Raw genomic sequence first — 20,604 nt, forward strand, 5'->3', positions numbered from 1 at the left:
AAGGAACCTGTTAAGTAGCTATCTTTCGTTATTTTTTATACCGTTCCAGTTAACAGTAGGTTTTTTTTTCTTCTTTGGGGCCATGGAATATGGTGTTGATGGCATAACTTTTGTAGTCGTTGTTAAATATATTAACCACCTGTTTTTACTGTTGGACGAATGGGTTGTCAATGACAAGGAAGCTATTAAACCAAGAGTTTCAAGTAGTGAAGTTGAAATAATCCCTTCGTTAATTATAAGGACATCATCACGAGTTGGTTGGTCGTTATTGAGTATCCGTTTAGCAGATGACAACGGGTGTGTTCCCATTGTCGTAACTACAACACCGACATAGCTAGATAATACAATCAACAATCTAATTACTACCACAATTCGATATTAATTAGATTTGCGATTTTCAATTATTCAAAATAATCCTAATTCTATCTTATTTTTGGGAAATCTTTTTAGAAATTCAAATGTGACGTCACTGCGTTGATGGCTTTGGCTAACTCGGCTGTGTATTTTCATGTGCTAGTTTAGGTTGTTTTGTGTAATGTATTGTATCCGTTTTAATTCCACTTCGGTTTTATCATGTATATCTATTATATATTCATTTTATAAAATTTACTGTTTGCAAAAGTATGAATTATTCTAAATAATAAGGATGTTCTTAACCCAGGCAGAAAATCCTCGCCGTATTGGTCGCAACGTTTTGGAACTTTTGGTCCTCTGTGCCCTTCAACTTTGTACTTTTTCGAACTTTTGTCAACTGAGCGTCACTGGTTAGTCTTGTGTGGACGAAATGCACGTTTGTCGTATTAAATTTTAAATCTGGTACCTTTTGTTAGCTATTATTCGTGTGTTTCGCTGTCCTATATGTTCTCCCATTTATTTGTATTGTAGTCCTGTCATGTAAATTATGTTGTCATTTTAATGTTATATTTAAAATTGCCATAAAAGCGGGAGGTTTGGCATGCCACAAAACCAGGTTCAACCCGCCATTTTTTTTTCTTAAAATGTCCTGTACCAAGTCAGGAAAATTGCCATTGTTATATAATAGTTCGTTTCTGTGTGTGTTACATTTACATGTTGTGTTTCTGTTGTGTCGTAGTTCTCCTTTTATATTTGATGCGTCAGTTTCCATCAGTTTTTGTTTGTAACCCGGATTTTTTTTTCTCAATCGATTTATGAATTTCGAACAGTGGTATACTACTGCTGCCTTTATTTTTCTTTGAATGTGATCTACCGAACTCGACTTATTACCGGGATTGTAGTAACATGGGCAACACGATGGGTGCCACATGTGAAACAGGGATCTGCCTACCCTTCCATAGCTTCTGAGATCACTCCTAGTTTTTGGTGGGGTTCGAGTTGTTTAGTCTTTAGTTTTCTATGTTGTGTTTTGTGTACTATTGTTGATCTTTTTATTTGTCTTTTTCCCCTTTAAGGCATGGCGTTATCACTTTATTTTCGACTTATGGGTTTGAATGCCCTTTTGGTATCTTTCGCTTGTTGTTCTAGAAGTGCCTATTGGTGTCTTATGGTGTGAAGTTTGAATGACACGTACGGCCTACATCTACTTTTACTCATGGTGTGTCATTTACTTAATAGTTATTCTTCCATTCAACAGTTCCACAATTTGAAACGGTATTTTAACTTTTTTAAATTATGGCAACATAAAGGAATATCTATATGGCTTGATACCACTGAAGGAAGCAAACTTATTACATATTCATTCTTGCTAAACACACGTTTGATGCGACTGTAATACAAGTGAGAGGTTTAGCTAGCTATAAAACCAGGTTCAATCCAGTTGTTATCCATTCGTTTGATGTGTCTGAGCTTTTGATTTTGCTATTTTATTAGAGACTTTCCGTTTTGAATTTTCCTCGGAGTTCAGTATTTTTATTATTTTACTTTTTAATGGTGTGTCTTATCTGAAGTCAAAAGACAAATCCGAAAATTACTCAAGTATTCTTATATATTTAACCTGTAAAATGGTCTTTCTGGTAACTTTTCTTTGTTCATTTTGTTTACCATTATTTTCTATAAACCCATTCTAAACACTTTATTATTACCATAAGGTTGGATGTCATCATTGAAAAAAGATAGTGTGAAGCGAGATTAAAGTTATTTTTACTTAACTTTTCAATGATGGAGTGTTATATTGTTCAATGTATATGTTATAAAAAATTTTCATGTTAACCCTTTGTTCGGAACATTTATGTTTTAATTTCAAACTGCCACACTTGGTCACGTGTAAGTAAATAAGGTAAACAAAAAATTAAAAATAGCGGTATTGTTTAAGAGTTACACAAGCATCATGTACGGATCTGCCAACATCACGAACAATGTACAATATTCATCAGATGTATCTTAACATTTTCGATTGTCTCTCTTTGTATTACTTTTGGCATACCTACATCAATAGATTTAACATACTTAACAAAATCAAACTAGACAATTTCACAACATTCTAATTCATCTATGATTTCGAAATTAAGAAACAAATTACGGTAGTGTTTTATTGTCTCTTTTGTATAACTTTTAGTATACCTACATCAGTCAATTTTACATATCAAGTGAGCCATTAACAGAATCAAACCAGAACATTTAACAACTTTTTTGAACATTGATGATTCGAAAATAAGAAACAAGTTAAGGTAGGGTTGTATTGTCTCATATTCGTCTTTCTACATTTGGTCAACAACCAATAATTTAATTTTGGATGTAACGCGTCTTCTGATTGGCCGACGTTATTTTGTAATCAGACCATAGACATAATTTAGTCATGTGATCGTGACGTCATCAACGTTTTTTCAAGGTTTTCTACGGTTTAAAATGAAATTTAGAATTAAATTATAAGAAATTACTGTAATATTTTTTCTGTCTATTCGAAATAACATAAAAATGTGGTGCACACTGTTAAATAACCCGCTACGCGCGTTATTCAGTGTGCACCTAATTTCTTCATAGACAGAAAAAATATTACAGTCATTCCTTAAATAAATCAAAAGACCAGAAGAAGGGTATATATGGATATCAGAAGATGTGGTATGAGGGCCAATGAGACAACCCTCTATCCAAGTGACAAAGTGTAAAAGTAAACCATTATAGGTCAAAGTACGGTCTTTAACACGGAGCCTATGCCCACACCGAACAACAAGCTATAAAGGTCCCCAAAAATTACAAGTGTAAAACTATTCAAACGGGGAAACTAACGCCGGTCTAATCTATATAAAAAACGAGAAAAGAGAAACACATATATTTACATTCCCTGTCACGATTTTCTTGAAAGAGGATTACAGCTGATAAGGAGGTTTTTAAAAAAAGCGAAGGCTCTTCATTGTTCAGTTGAAGCCATGTCTTTATAGTTTTTATAGGTGGACCTCATCATTATTTTCTGTTTTCTTTTATTTTAAGACGCTATTTCGATTTTTTACGGGCAACACTATCAGTTCTTTATTGTTCAGCTCCTGTTTATGCTGTATTCTTTTTTTTTCAACTTTTTTTCTGTGCTTATTTTGTTTTCTCTGTTTTGTCCATTACTCTCTATTCTAAAAATCTAAGCTCCTAAGAATTGGACCAAGCCCAATTCAGTCCACTATTTTACTCTGATGAATGATTTTTTATTACTGTTTGTACTTACCGACTGTTTCTATGTTGTTCCCTAAAACAGAAACAGGTATTGCTGTCAATAGAATGTGCTCAAAATTACATTTTGGGGCCCTTTGGTAGCTTGTGGTTTGGTGTGAGCCAAAGCTCAGTGTTGAAGACCTTACTTTTATTTATTTTTGGTGGGGTTCGTGTTGTTTATTCTTTAGTTTTCTATGTTGTGTCATTTTTGCTAATGTTTTTCTGTTGGTCTTTTTCATTTTTGGCCATGGCGTTGTCAGTTTGATTTAGATTTATGAGTTTGATTGTCCCTTTGGTATCTTTCGTCCCTCTTTTTTTTACCTATAATGGTTTACTTTTACACATTGTGACCTGTATCATTGGCACTCATACCCCATCGTACAATTTCTAATGAAAGTTCATTTATAGATGACACAGCGTCGTGTGTATTTTAGCCACCTATTCTTATTAAACAATTCCCCATTGTCCGTTATTCAGTGTGTACCAAATTTTTTATGTTATTTCTTCATAGACAGAAAAAAAATACAGTCATTCCTTAAATAAAACAAACAGACATAATAGGTAAAAATGTAAAAATTAGGGGTACAGAAGTCAATATTGTATTATTATCTTTATGACTATAATATATACAAAACAACCAAATATGTTCACACAGAAACACAAAAGGGCATATAAACAATGCAAAGCACATCAGGAAAAACGACAAAAATACAAAAATGTACAATTACACTATAACACAATGACGGGATGTATAAGTACCGAGCCACGTCAAATGGATATTACCCAAAAAAAAAACACTAAACGGTAAAAGTAACATTTACGAATATCAAACACCAATTTAAAACGGAATTTACAAGTTTGTGCCTTTTTTAACGTTGATGTGAAATACTAATGCATATCTCGTTTAATAAATTGTTTAACAAGCCAATCTATTTACTATTGACAGGTTGAGGTATAAATTGTTCTGTCGGTGTTGTGAAGATATTGGATCCTTTCAAAAAATAAAAAAAAAATAACACATGTTTGATTTCAGGTTTGAACTCAAAGAAATGATTTGACAACTTTATAAGCTTATTCTAACTGATAAGTTAAGACAAAAAATGCCATATTTGGTTATGAAAAGTCTCTGATTATTACACATTAGCGAAAAACATTTTGGAAAAATATCAGTTATTTTGTTGTATTTTAAACTTCTATTAATTTTCGGTGTATTATAATGCTAAATAATATTTGAAGACCTATAAATATTCAATAGTTTTTGGAGCTGCATTCATTATGCATTTGGAAATAAGGACAAAATATGTGCTTAACCGCGCGTTGTTTTAGAGAAATATCCTCAAGATGTTCTATAAATATGTGTCGTCTCATATTCTGCGTGAAAAATCACTTACCTCATTCTCAGATGGTCTCCAGCTAAATCTCAAATGAAGTGCACAAAATCTGGTTGGTTCTCTTTGAAACTTTTTGGTTGGTTATCAATTTACGATTTATTATAGACCACTGCTCCGTTGTTTTTTTTTTTGTTTTTTTGTTTTGTTTTTTTTTTGGAAGGGGGGGTGGTAAACACGATGGAACAGTTATTAAATTGTTACATTATACAGCATTATTTCTGTGAAAATAACACTTTACACATTTCATGCGTTTCTGAATTAACCTTCTATACGAATGATCAATCCAAAACTTTTGAAATTCAAGGATGTATAAGTACGTAGAAACGTTTACTTAACTATTTGCCCAAAGTGGACCTTTTATAAGTTGACTATGCTGTATGGACTTTGCTCAGTGTTTGAGGCTGCACGGTGACCTAAATTTGTTATTTTTTGTTCCATTTAGTCTCATGTGAAGAGTTGTCTTTTTGGTAAACATACCACATCTTTGGTTTTATGATTTTTACCTTTTTTTATCTAAGGTCAACTTAGTCTGCGGGAGCAAGAACCTATGCGTGTTAATAATTCCTTAATAAATCAACCCAGAACGTTAGAATTAACGTTATAAATCATGTTGGTACCAAAGTGCTGATTATGTATATGACAACAATGATAACAATGTTGAATTAAGCCGGTTTTTAAAGCTGCATACCACTCATAAAAATAGCGTTAAATTGCATAGTAATTCTGACTAATCAAAATGACTAATACATGACGAAACAAATTCAACAAGTTGTTTGGCAAAGAAATTACTCCAAACAATCATTCGGTACTCAAAAACAATCATTCGGTACTCATAAACCAAATATTATTTTGTATACGCTATAATTTTACTCTTAAAAATCACTGACTGAATTCCGAAATGTCGGAGGAAATTTGCAATATCCTTTCTGCGAATTCGTGGCAATTTTGTGCTCGATTAGTAATGATGAGCAAATTATCTGAACTATCCAGTCAATCCTTGAATAAATTCAGTTGAGTTCACTGACACTCTGAAACTTATAACCAGGTTTGAATTAACAAGAGCAGCAAGACGGTGCGACTTTGTGGAGCAGAATTTTCGACTTATGAATTTGAATGTCTCACTAATATCTTTCGCCTCTCTTTTCTGAACTAATTGAAGCAATTTGATCAAAATCAACGTTATTTACATTTAAAACATCAAAACTGCTTTTAGAGTTTACAAACTTTATAGGAGTAAAATAAAAAATATTAAAGTAAGATGTGGTACTATGGTCAATGGGACAACTCTAAGCCAAAGTCCAATGGCGTGATGTAAGCAATGATTTCAACTTAGGTTCGTCAACGATGATCCTACAGTATACTATATAGATGACTACTACTATATCTCTGTGATAGTCTCGCAGATTCTGTAGACTTATAAATTCTTGAACTGAATTTTAATGTGCGTATTGTTATGCGTTTACTTTTCTACATTGGCTAGAGGTATAGGGGAGGGTTGAGATCTCATAAACATGTTTAATCCCGCCGCATTTTTGCGCCTGTCCCAAGTCAGGAGCCTCTGGCCTTTGTTAGTCTTGTATTATTTTAATTTTAATTTCTTGTGAACAATTTGGAGTTCAGTATGACGTTCATTATCACTAAACTAGTATATATTTGTTTAGGGGCCAGCTGAAGGACGCCTCCGGGTGGGGGAATTTCTCGCTACATTGAAGACCTGTTGGTAACCTTCTCACGTTGTTGTCTTTTCCATGGTCGGGTTGTTGTCTCTTTGACACATTCCCCATTTCCATTCTCAATTTTATTAGGATAGAACAAGAGTTTGACATATGGTACATTTATTTGTATTTTAATGTTGACCTCTGTGCTTTTAGGTCCTTAATTAACAGATTAACACTCTGTCGCTTAGAAAAGAACACTATTAGTATCCTAATAGTTATCATGTCTAAGAGTGTATCTTTATACTTGTAACCCAAATGTCAACAGGAACATAGTGCAATGCTGTCTCTGTGTATATCGTTGTGATGTTCATTTTGTATTAAGTGTTGGTATCATATATGTGTTAGTTTCTCAGTATATATATATGTAGGCTCGGTGACGAATTATTCATTAGCTTGACATTTGGTATGAACAATCATCTTTCGTTGACAGTCATGATTTGACCTCTTTTTAGTTTTGTTAATTTATTGCGTTTTATCTATAGCTGTGGGAAACCTTTTGTTTTCACTGCGTCAAAAAATAATATTGATCGATTCTTAACCGATTACAGATCAGCGCTTGTACTTTTCGAAGATTTCTCTAATGGTGTAATTCAACAAACTGCTATTTCCTTAATTGATCACTTATGGGTTTTTTTCGACGATTCGACAGAACATACAATAAATCAAAACAGTTTCGTTCCATGAACCAATTGATTTAACGCCGATATAAAAAAAATAAACAAGAATGTGTCCACAGTATACGGATGCCCAACTCGCAATATCATTTTCTATGTTCATTGGACCGTGAAAATGGTATAAAAACTATAATTTAGCATTAAAATTAGAAAGATCATATCATAGGTGTACTAAGTTTGATTGTACTTCAACTTCATCAAAAATTACCTCGAACAAAAACTTTATCCTGAAATAGGATAGACGAACAGACCAGAAAACAAAATGCCCCTCTACTTTCGTAGGTGGGGCATAAAAAGATGTGATGTGATTGCCATTGAGACGATTCTCCATCCGAGAACAATTTAACATAGAAAGAAACAAATAAAGGCAACAGTAGTATGCCGTTGTTCAAACGTCATAAATCGATTATAAATTCCGCTTAAATGACAACATTACATGACAGGATTACAGTGCAAGTAAATGCAAGAACACTAAGAAACAAACACAGATTACCGTCAGAACTTCAACAATGAGCAAAAGACATAAAATAGATTCTGCTATTTATTAATCTAGTGATCCAGTGTTTTAATCAGAATATGAACTTTCAGGATACTCGAACAGAAGCAACTAGTTTTTATTTATTGATTCATGTGAGTTATCTAATCCTTATTATTGACAATGTCAAAATGTCAAAATATAGATAATCGCTTCGAATTCGAAGGACCAATCATCAAGGTTTATGATCGATAGAACATTCATTTCAGTTGTATAACTTCCCTTGTTGAATGAGATTTGTTCATTGTTAAAGGCCGCACAGTGACTTATACATGAAGCTGCTAAAGTGTCTTCTATGTCAATGGTCACTGGTGTCGAATTATTCTATTTACAGGCATACCATGAACTGAACTGGATCTGAGATGAAAAGTTCAAGTGAAACAGAATTAGAATAATCTGTGTCATGCAGAAGCGAATAATATGTTCGTGAAACTTGTTGACAAACCGTTCAAGTGATTTTTAAGGATTTCTTAAACCTTAACCACTTTCATAAAACGGCAAGGACTTACGAGCATGATCATTGGCTGATCAAAAGAGGTGTTCCAGGGTTTGGAAATCCCATTTTCGGTTGTTGGTGTCTTTTTTATTATGTGAACGTTTCGTGGTGTTCGTGTGGTTGGAACACCTTCTTTCAAAATGGCTGGATCTTCGCCTGATGATTGTTTATGTTTCGTAGTAATGTTATGTAATTTGAAGATACTAAAAAAAAGATAGTATGGATAATGCCCAAAATGTTTACATTTTTGTGAGGGAAACAAGTGAACAAATAATCAAAACATGACGAACCTCTCTTAAATAAAAAGGAAGACTTATTTACTCCGGAAGTAAAAATAACTTCCTGTGCTACCTGTCGTGTTCCTTATGATTAAAGTCGGCAAATTTAACCGGTGTAACAAAATATCTGGACGAATGATACGCATTTGATCTAGCACGGAGACATTACCAATGCGAATTTTTGAAAGCGTCGAGGGACGAGACAAGTGAACTTCAATGTCCGTCCGTCTGCAGAACCAGATTTTTACGACTTAAAAAGATGAAAAAATATGTTTGGTTTTTTTTTTGTTAATTGTTTTGTTATTCAAAAATAAGGATTTTTGTTTACATGTAACCTTCCTGTATTTAAATAAGAGGCTGTTATATCAAAAGAACTAGAACATCATGTTAGTATGAATTTGTAAGCAAGATGAAACAATATCTGGTATAGACAATTAGTTATCCCAGATGACATGAAATATATACAAAATAATGCATTAATGTATAAATTAAAGTCTAAAATGTATAAAATAAATAAATACACTATATAAACATCTATGGATCTTTGGTTTTAAACGGAAGACAGTTTGTGTCATCAAAACTCAATACAACGCTTTACTTTTTCAATGTCAATTTAACGTTTGTATCCGACAGGATAAGTAACAGCTGCCTCAAACGTTTCGATGACTGAGACAATTTTGTCTGATCACAATTTGTAGCACCCATTAAAATGTAAAAAAAGCTAAGTTTTTATAATTTTTTTGTTCTAAGATTCTATTTGGACAACGATGAACTTTTTGTTCCCATAATGCATCGCAAAGTTTATTTGCAAGAATGTATTTCCTCGTCAATAAGACACTGCTGACATCGGAATTGACAGCACCAAACAACTTCACATTTGCATGGTCTTGAAACAGTCTTTGTCTGCACGTTATAACCACGCCCACAACAAATGGAATTGCAATTACGATCTTTGATACATTCCCGCGCTTTTGTTCCTTCGGAATACCTACTTTGCCTACAAAAGCTAGGCGAACTGTCAATATGAATCATCTCCATACGCCTCGGTGGCATTTTGTTAGCCACAACACTCATTTTGGTCGAGCGTCTTTTGTGTGCTGTTTTCCTATTTGCATGATTATTGTCTATTTCAACTTGCTGTGAATTTTCGTATTTATTCTTCAAAATTTCACCTATGATATTAAAGGGCGACAACTGTCTCCAACATGTTTGAACTGTACATGACCCGGACACACCATGACACTTACACTTTGTTTCTACATGATTTTTCACAACCTGAAATTAAAAACAAAATATATTTCAGTACATGTAAAAACAAAGACTGGTAATTAATATTAATTTCATCAGTGACGATGTGGTGTCATTTTGCTTGTTTTACACACAAAAATGACCGAGTTAAGTGTTGTTTCTTTTAGTAAAGAGAATTGCATTCAAAATAAACGTAGTATTCTGTACAACCCATAGTAAATATATCGTAAAACACAATTTTGTTTCTAATTTAGTTATTTTAAAACCCTATTTTCCGTAACGTGTAAGATTGGTAAATACAACGTCTAAAAGCGCTACCAATTTCTTTATTGGTATTGAACTAAATAAACTAGCTAAAAGCAGTATTCGTTTCCAACTTGGAAACAATTCTCAACAAAATAATAACTCTCATCGAAAAGATCATCTACTATCTTCAAAGCCTCATTTCAATATGAACAACGGATCCATAATATGTATGTATGCACTTTTTAATTTTAAAGCATACAAAATTTCAGAATCTTGGCTTTTACGATTTAAATTTTGTTATAAAAGCTAAATGTCACACCTGTTTCCCTAACTAAACTTCTGATGGATACTTATGTTATTGCGAGCAAAAAATATCACAGAATGGTAACCTCTTCGTCTCCCTCCCCCTCCTATCACAGAATGGTAACCTCTTCGGCTCCCTCCCCCTCCTATCACAGAATGGTAACCTCTCCGTCTCCCTCCCCCTCCTATCACAGAATGGTAACCTCTCCGTCTCCCTCCCCCTCCTATCACAGAATGGTAACCTCTCCGTCTCCCTCCCCCTCCTATCACAGAATGGTAACCTCTCCGTCTCCCTCCCCCTCCTATCACAGAATGGTAACCTCTCCGTCTCCCTCCCCCTCCTCAATAAAATGCAGTCTAAGGACAACTCCTCTAAAGTCCACAACACCGCTAAAGTCACAAAGGAATGGTATGGGATAGAGTCGGATGTGTTTTTATTATTATTAGGATGAGTGGTTTGGGTTGGGAGAATGATACAAATGTGTTTTGTAGTATAAAGTTATTGGGTGATAGAAGGGTCCATATATGAACTATAGTATGAGGATATTAGTCGATCTATGGCATGCCAAAATAGGGGGGGGGGGGGCAATATCTTTTTGTGTTAACATGTTATGGCCCTTTTTAAGGTGTTTTTATCTGTTTTCTGAGATCAATTTAAGCTGTTGACTGTTTTCAACCCACTTTGTTAACTGTTTTTGCCCAAGCATTTTTGCAATTTTAGTTAACTGTTTTTGCCCAAATCGAGGTGTTGTTAACATGATAACGGACCCCCTATTGTCCCTCCTCAAAATAAAAATATTTGTATTGACAGTATGAACATTGATGCATAGAATTTATACATCGTGCGAGTTAGATTCTGTAAACCGGTTTAGCAGCAGAAGCAAAACATTGGGACGAAATGAACACATATCGGTAGACAACCTCATCTCTGTATACAAACATATTTAAAAACGAGGTTATTAAAATGCAGACTACTTAATTCAGTGCAATTAGGTTTTTACTATTATCTTAGAAGACAGCTATATTAATTTCGTACATGTCAAGCTGACGTCACGTGACCCAAAAACCACAATGAAACCCGAGAAGCAGAATTTATTGAGGAATATTTTTTTTTATTTTTCCAGGAAAACATGAAATATTTTAATCTAACATCTTCATACAAGGAAAAATTAATATCAAAGTGCGATATAAATTTCACTATATCCGTTGAGAAAAGACACAAAACTACACAAAAAATGTTTTTGTGGTTAGCCACAGTGATCATTGCAAGTGTCAGACGTTTAAAAACATAACATTATTAATAATTTTATAAATAAACATGGGAAAAGTAACATTATAAAATATTCTTCCGCAACTAAACATAAATCGTTAGTTGACGCCCTGACATATTTTGAAATTTTTTGGTCAAATTGGTTTTAATTTTTAATTTTACCCCTTCCCTATACACATGTAAAATGTTGAATCCTTGACCAGAGTTTTAACATAACTTCCTCTAGATCTACTTTTACCTTCATACAAAAATGAAAAAGAAAGTCCTTATTTTTGTTTAATATTCATCTATTGTACACAATTTATGAAAAGTGTAATTAAGTTTACTTCCCAAAAAATCTATTATATCAGAAAGGGGACATCAGGCGAACATTCAAGGATATTTTCTTTTGCTGCAATAAATCAAAACTTTTTCACTATTCTTTAAACAAGCATGCTACCGATTTCCAAAGCAAGATCGAACTAGGTTTCCCGAATATCTGCTTATTTTTTGGAACTTGAAAATGAATAAGTAAATGTATACTAATCTCAAAACGAGGCTTTTGTTGCACGCAGGACTGCCCCTTCTTACAAGCACATCTCAAGGAAACTACCCGGCTTAACAGGGCCAAATAGGATGTAAATATATATGAAGTATATGAGCAGATACTTCGAAAATTCTAAACATAGTAAAAAAAGATCAGAGTTCAATTTCAAAATACGTCAAATTATATTCAGAATTTAATAAAAAAAAATGTCTTTGTGTTAATCATATTTTCTAAGAAGGTGTTTGTTACCGAATGAAATTAATTTCATTGTTTCTTCCGGATAAAAAACTTATCTTATAAAACACTTTTACATCAAAAATTATATGTCAACTACAAATATACACCAAATCCGTGAAAATTACATCGAGATATACATTTCAGCAAAAATTTCCAGTCAGACTTTTTGGACATTAAAGTCAACAGGACAATTTTAAAATTTATAGCTGCAATTTTCAATGTATTTATATAAATTAACATAGATTATGAGTGTTTTCTCTACAATTACAGACCAGTAAAGTATAACTTACAAACGTCAGACTATCTTAATGGGTGTTTTTGGCCTTCGGCTTGTAGTTTATTTTCGGAAGTCCGACCCTAAGGGGCATTCGGAAATTTTTCGTTTCCATTACATGAACTACATTTTGTACATATAACGGTCAATAGAAAATATTGATACGTGACATTGAACATATTCTTTTTTGCATATTTTTGTTTGTTTGTAATCAATTCCTTTTGCTCAATATATATGGCAATTTCTTAGCGGAATTCGGAGGCTTTCCCGTCTTTGTTAAATGATTATCTTAGTTACCAGGATTATAATTTAGTACGCCAGTCAAAATAGTTATAAAGTCAAACAAGTACAAAGTTTTAGAGCATTGAGAACCCAAAATTCCAAAAAGTTGTGCAAAATACGGCTAAACGAACTAGACAATGGAATACGACAAATGCATGATTTTTTTTCTCACATCTTTCTTTTGGTCAAAATTAATGGCATTTAAAAAAAAAATAACTAACGTTGACTCTGAAAAGTAAAATCTAATTTTATTGCAAAAGCAACTATGTCTTTCACTTTTTGATGGTCCAAAACATTGGAAAGAAAGGTAAAATTATGCCAAGTTTATCTAACAAAAAAACAGAGTCCAACTTCAGGAATTTGATATACAATGTAGAGCAACAAGTCATATTACAAAATTGTCTCGATATTTTATACGCCTCGGCTCATTTTGCTTTGGATCATGCGCAACCGATTCAACGAAATGCGAAACATATGGAAACCGTGACTACGAAAATCCTTAAAATTCAGTTTCGGATTTTTTAAAAGAGGTCGCTCAGTGATATGATAAGTCTATTTTTTTTTGTGCATCTACTTAGTTCTTATCTCTTTCTTCAGTTTTCTGTATATTGTAATTTTTTTACTTTTCATATCAAATATATTTTTAAGTAATAAGTTGAATGACATTCCATATGCAGAAAATCACAAGTCGCTGACTGATTACCGGTTCGTAGCAAAATAACAGTGCAGGAAATAATGATGGTGATTAATTAAGCAGTCCTGCAGCTAGCCAAATGGCGAAGATTGATTGGACAAGAAGTCGATTTAAGTACATTTTCATGATTCGGTTTGTTAATTTGATCCATTATACCTATTTATGTGTCAAAAAATCTAAACAAACAAGTTTGACCGTAGCTGTAAATGTGCTTTTAATGAATGATTGCATCGGCGTGTTTATTCTACACAAATATTGCACGATTTAGAGAAATCAATCTTAGTATTTATGAGGGGCCTGATATGGGGGTGGGGAGGTCTCATCGATTCACGAGTTAATTTTTTGTCAATCACGATTTCACAGAAAATAAATTTCCATGATCACCGATCACGAAAATATAAAAAAAAAATCTGTAGAAAAACGGATCATGATAGCGAAAATGCGCCTATCGCGAAGAACGAAAATAACCCATCAGGCCCTCAGTATTTATACAATACTTTCAATTGCATATTCCGTATGATATAAACACTACAAAATGTTTATATGAAATAGTTTAAAGCTCATGTCCTTCAGATCTGCATTATATATGTTGAAAAATGTAAACATTTGCCTATGTCTTAATAATTTTATTGCAAGTAGAACAGAATCCTGCATCACACGTGAAAACATGTTTTATTAGTGTCAAAATTTGATTTGACCAGACCTGGTGACGGGTAGGTTTGAAGATACTAGTTACAGATTTTCAAATTGGCGTTACCATTAGATAGGCAAAAGATGATAGAAAATATATTTACCGATATTGCCACTATAAAACAACAGTTGAGAGTCACAAAATAAAGCTGTGTATTCAAGTAAACATATATATATAGCAAACAAGTTAAAACAGGCTTCTTATTATAGTCTTTTGGTAAGTCTTGTGTTTTTAAGGGTTTTTTATGTTCGTTTGTTATGAGAGAAATCCATTTAGTTGAACTAGTATATACTATTGTTTAGAGACTATCCAAAGACTGCCTTCGCATGAGGGATTTTTTTGCTGCGGAAGACGTATTTATATCTCTGATTCGTTTGGTTTTTTTCTTCAGGAAATGTAAATTAATATTTTCTGTAAATTTTATTCATATCTTTATGAAATAATTTAATCATCTAGTATATAATTCATAATAGCAAAAGTTTATTTAAAACCAAAGTCTCTATCATCGCTGTAAGTGAACGATAATTTATTGCCGCCATTTCTACGAACAAGCAACACTCCTTCACGTTATTTTACGAATAATTGAAAATAATTGTTCAACATACTGTCTGTGCGTTTATTCAAGGAAATGCGTTTCTTTATGATAAACACTTGTATTTCTTTTATATAAAGTTTAAAAAACCAATTAAATAAATTGCTTGTTTATTTCGACTTGGCATGTCTAAAATGTATTGTAGTATCATTGTAAGTAAAATAATTCGCACAATAAATGTGCACCAATGCACGTGCATTATTCAATCACATCATGTAAAAGCGAATATCGAAAACCACAGTTAGTTTAACGTACTGTTAATGTTGTGAGAAATCACCTCATGTTTGAAAAGAAATTCATTTGCTATAATTATTATTACCCTTTGAAGTTCATCTGATCGGGAGCTAACTAATATTTTCGGATCTTGAAAAACATATTTTATTTTACTATAAGGAATACTACTCTACTAAGTGTACATAAACAGGAACAGCTTAGACATGATGGTAGTACACCTATATTCCTTCAAATACTATACAATTTAAGTTATATACAAACTGACTATTATGTGAGTAATTCGCATGATTCCATAGGAATCCATAGGAAAGATTCCACAGGATTCCATAGGAAAGATTCCACAGGATTCCATAGGAAAGATTCCAAAGGATTCCATAGGAAAGATTCCAAAGTATTCCATAGGAAAGATTCCAAAGGAACATTCAAAGTCAAAGTCGAAAAAAAAAGATAAGAGAAAAAACAGTACACAAGAGACAACAAAAGACTGAGCAACACGAACCCTTCTAAATACCGGGGATAATAGTAGGTGCTCCAGATATAAGCAAATCCTGCTCCACATGTATCACCCGAGTTAGTTATATTTTAACTAACGAGTGAGTGTATCGCATAAGAATATGTTGCGACCAGCATAAATAAAAGAGAAAAGTATGCTAGGAAGACGATCACTGGCATCTAAAATGACGAAATTGACCAGGGTCTGGGTGGGGGTTTTCATCTTTGAAGTCTTTATTATGAATAATGACATAATTTGTTGTCCTGGTGTAACAGTTGCCATTAGCATGGCTCTTCTTATAGCTCCACTTATTGCATTGAGTCAATAAAACAGTCGGGGGGGGGGGGGGGTACAATTTGTACAATGGAAGTGACTTATCATTCTTTGTGGACAAACCAATGCCAAGTATGAACTTGTTTCTACGTTTCTAGTGGTGTTCATACATTTCTATAAAGGTGCACGTACTTTTGCCAGATGCAACGAGCTGTCTATATCTAGATCACCTATATCTAGAAAGGTATGCGGTATGATCAAAGTTCAAGGGGAGATAAGCAGATGGCAACTGACAAACAAAATGATAGAAGCTTAACACGTTTGTAGATTTGCCATTTTTTCCATGATGGATCAAGAGGTTATAATATACACGCGAATGCTAAATAAACACTTCAAACTAAATGTGATTGGTGTCTTTTAGAATGAATGCTTACACATTTAGTATATACTGACAAGAAATTGACTATATTTGTGTTTCTTAACACACTTACACACATGGGCTAAACTTAAAAGAATACAAGAAAATAGTATTGTGTACCAGTTGGGACTATTTGTTTTTAAATAAACGGATTATTTCCGTACAGCAGTTATCTTGAAGGTCTGAAACATTAACAATATTGATATCGCTTTTTTCTTTAAAAACAATAAGCGGAAGATACAAAAGGGACATTCAGGTTCATATAAAGTCGAAACGATATCAAACGCTCCTGAAAGGTAGCAGATTTTGCTTCACATGTTACACCCGTCATGTTGCTCATTTTTTCCGTCTATTTTAAGTCAGATTTAAAATCAGATGAATGTAGGAGTTAACCATGAACAATCTGTCAGATATGATTTATATAAATGACTTTTCTGTGAGTGTGAGTGTGGGTGTTGGTTTTTTTTTTTTTTATTGGGGGGGGGGGGGGTTGCTTTTTGATTTCTGTTACTCTGACGTTTAGCTGCTTCTTTACCAAAGAGGGGTTGAAAGTCATGCAAAAGGTGGGAGAGAAAATGCGTTCCTGTTCATTCAGTCATTAAACCCATAATATTGATGTATCCATTACGATGTTAAAGTAAGTGACTGGTCGGAAATTATTCATTTAATGTTGAAAACTGAAGAGAATATGCCCAAAATCTGCTTAAATATACTCCTAAGGTACCAGTCTGCAGTTCAATATGTATTCTTACAAGGTACCAGTATTTGCGTCCATGTTTAAAAGATCTTCTTTCATACATTTAGGTGTCACGCTGCCCCGATACCAAAGAGGGGACGAGAGTCATGCAACATGTGGGAGAGAAAATGCGTTCCTGTTCATTGAGTCATTAAACCCATAACATTGATGTATTCATTACGATGTTAAAGTTAGTGACTGATCGGAACTTATTCATTCAATGTGGAAAATTGAAGAGTATATGCCCAAAATCACTGTAAAAATATCCTCATGACAAAACGTTTGTGGTTTGCTTACATTTGTGGTTAGTCATCAATCAAATTCGATATATGCTACTGGCATTTATACTTTTCAATACACATTTTTTACATAAAAATCATTGTTATTTGTCTGATAAGATATATAAATCTGTCAAAAGCAATCACATAAAATGTTATCGTATGACAATATTTTTTTAAAACAAAAATGATTTACTAGTACTACAATTTAAACCACAATTAAAAAAAATATTATTCGAAAAAAAGTATAATATAAACATATACCCATTGAAAATGGGACACTTGAAATAATGCTTAAACTATCTGGGACATAGGGATTAAAAATAGCTCTTATCATACCACCTCCTTAGCAACAGCTATTAAACTTACCTTTTAGAGCTTATTTCCTAATGCTTGAAGAGTAAGAGTTTGGTAAGTTTGCTTGCTTTATTTGTATATTGCACAATTGTAATTGGGATAACATTCAATCAAATTTAAATATAATATATACAGGTTTAACTAGGCCTATGTGTATTGCTTGTAAATGTATATGAATATATGAGCTAACATTTATGTAAAGAAAGCAAGCAAGCGAACCAAAGTCATACTTCACAAGCATTAGGAAATTACCTCTAAAAGATGGCAATTTTTGCAACAAAATTGTTCGACTACACACATAATAGAAGACAACCGTGTAGCAATCAATGAAGTATTTTGATCAACCTTATGACCTTCATCAACATTATGATCTTCAACGAATTACCATAAGAATACATACCTTAATACCTAAATGACTATTATGTCTGTTTACTCTGGCTAAAACATCTTTTCCATTTCGTTTCGCACGTTTTAAAAATCGTCTTGTAAATTTAAGTCCGAATTTTATATTATCTCCACAGCCACCCCACCGCCATGCTTCTTCATTTTGTAAATTTTTCGACTCATCGCACGTGCACCGATCCAGACGACCCGTGCTACATCCACGTGATATCGAATGTACAAGTCCTGCAGACGACACAGCATATAAAAATGACGTTTCTTTGAAACCTGAAAAGACAACACAAATGTACAAATGTATTCCAAATTGAAAGGGAAAAATTGTGTGGTCGTTATAAAGAAGGAATATTATTCAAGTCTGTTTCATGTTTTAATGAATACTTTGACATATAATGGTTTATTTTTACAAATTGTAACTTGGATGGAGAGTGGTTTCATTGGCACTCATACCACATCTTCTTATGCATGAAATTATGCGGGTCTGAATGGAGTGGGGGTCTTTATTTCTGTATCTTTCTGTATATTTGATATGATCTATTCTTAACACTTTAACACCTAATTGTTCTCTTTTCTTAAGGCTTTGGCTATATCTAACTGATTTCTGCGGGTTTCTTTTGTTCATTATCTACTATTCTGTAAACTCCATAATAGAACTTCTCGCTATTTATTTCTTCCTAGCAATTTTTATTTGTGAATTTCTATTGAAGTATGAATTTCTAGTGAAGTATAAGTCTTTTAATGGCTCTTTTATTTCGTTTTCCGTTCTTTTGAGTGACGGGGGGGGGGGGAGAGAGGAGGGGACGCAGTTAACTTCAAATAAATTATGTTTTCAAGATAACTTACTAGATGTTTACGGTGTTTAACAATACAAAGTCTCAATATTTTGATCTTAACTAAGATAACGAACTTTCAATGGTAGTTTTAAACGTGGTATATGAACATATCATTACAAGATTTGTAATCTAATAAAGATACCGTTTCTCAATGCCCTAACCTCATTTTCAACGAGTCACATTGTCAAAGGAAAACCAGGATCATTTGCACTCAAAAGATGCAGACATTTTTGATAATATTTATATCTAAGACCATAAAATTTAATATTTTAATACATATGCATTAATTTTCTTTGAAGGTTCGGTACATCTTGCAGACAACAAGTTATACTGCAAAGAATTAAAATTAATTATTAAATACCTCAAAAATGCGACAAAAGTGCAATTACATTTTAAATATATAAAGATGTAAATCAGCCTACGTCATGGTGGAAATTCCGTTGAGATGCATTTTGTTTAATAAATGGACAAGAAGTAATTTCAGCAATCATTGTAGCGCTTAAACCATTGCATTGTATGATCAAATTGTTAAAACTTTTGTATAATCAAATTGTAAAAAACTGTTGTTGTGTGCAAAAGTCACTTTCCCATATTTTGTCACAATAAACATCGAATTTATTTTAACTTTCGTCGTGTTGAGGGTGGTCTATGAGGGTTGACTTTGTTAAACCGCATAATTACTTTGTAATTTGCAAATAAAACGTTCATCATTGACCGTGGATGAGAATGTAAGTGATTGTCTCCTATTTAGTTAAGTTGTTCGCGCATGAATACATTAGCAAGCAAATGACATTCGGAATAACTCCTTCTCTATTGTTATCGTGCCATCTGTCTGGGTTAATGCGATGTTTGTGACAATTTATCCGACATGAACAAGAGTTTAGTCATCTTTTAATATCAATATATTTGAATAATAATGTTTTTGAACGGTCTTAGCTGCACTCAAATCCTCGCAAATCGTTTAATAATATTTTATATTTGCCGTACCTTAAAATCGATCCTAAATACTGTAATAATGTGCCATGGCATTAAGTGCAACAGCAAATATTACAAGTGCAATAGTTTGAGACAGTAAGTAAGTTAACTTATCAGATGTATATTTATCCTAAATTTTAAGCTTTTAATTTTCACCATGGAAAAAACCGAGGTATCAAGGTGTATTAATTCATGAAACTAAGTCCCTACACGCAATTGACAAATAATTCAGACGCATTCGTTACTCCTGGTTTGCCAACTTTAAATTACACCGATTGTCTTTGCCAACTTTTAATTATACCAATCATTTATTAGTTAGGAAAACCGAAGGACAAATATTTGATGCGCATACAATTGTATAGTCTGTTCCAACTTTACAAGTATAGTTTATAAATTGGTAGCGAAAAAAAAACCACTATCAAAAAAAACATATTTAGTTCAAAGAAACAAAGACAAATTCATCTAATTAAATATCAAAGTATACCTGTTCTCTGAAATAGCCATAACCAGACTTTTCAGAGTATGAACAGCTAAA

At 33.1% G+C, this 20,604-nt stretch overlaps 2 protein-coding genes across 3 annotated transcripts in view; one reads left to right on the forward strand and one right to left on the reverse strand.

Annotated features, from left to right (window-relative positions):
• LOC139502590 (protein Wnt-6-like) overlaps positions 1-20,604 on the forward strand; it is a 466,832-nt gene that overhangs the window by 158,802 nt on the left and 287,426 nt on the right. The gene's annotated exons all lie outside the window — the stretch shown is intronic.
• LOC139502718 (protein Wnt-9a-like) overlaps positions 9,093-20,604 on the reverse strand; it is a 48,562-nt gene continuing 37,050 nt past the window's right edge. For both annotated transcript variants that reach the window (XM_071292281.1, XM_071292280.1), the window contains exons 3-4: positions 18,263-18,531; positions 9,093-9,985 (exon numbers count right to left, since the gene is read on the reverse strand). In XM_071292281.1, coding sequence (XP_071148382.1) covers positions 9,512-9,985; positions 18,263-18,531 — 743 coding nt within the window. In that variant the 3' untranslated portion in view covers positions 9,093-9,511. The remainder of the gene's footprint in view (positions 9,986-18,262; positions 18,532-20,604) is intronic.

The sequence above is a fragment of the Mytilus edulis genome, chromosome 14 (genome assembly GCF_963676685.1).
Source record: "Mytilus edulis chromosome 14, xbMytEdul2.2, whole genome shotgun sequence".
In the NCBI taxonomy this organism is placed as follows: Eukaryota; Metazoa; Mollusca; class Bivalvia; order Mytilida; family Mytilidae; genus Mytilus; species Mytilus edulis.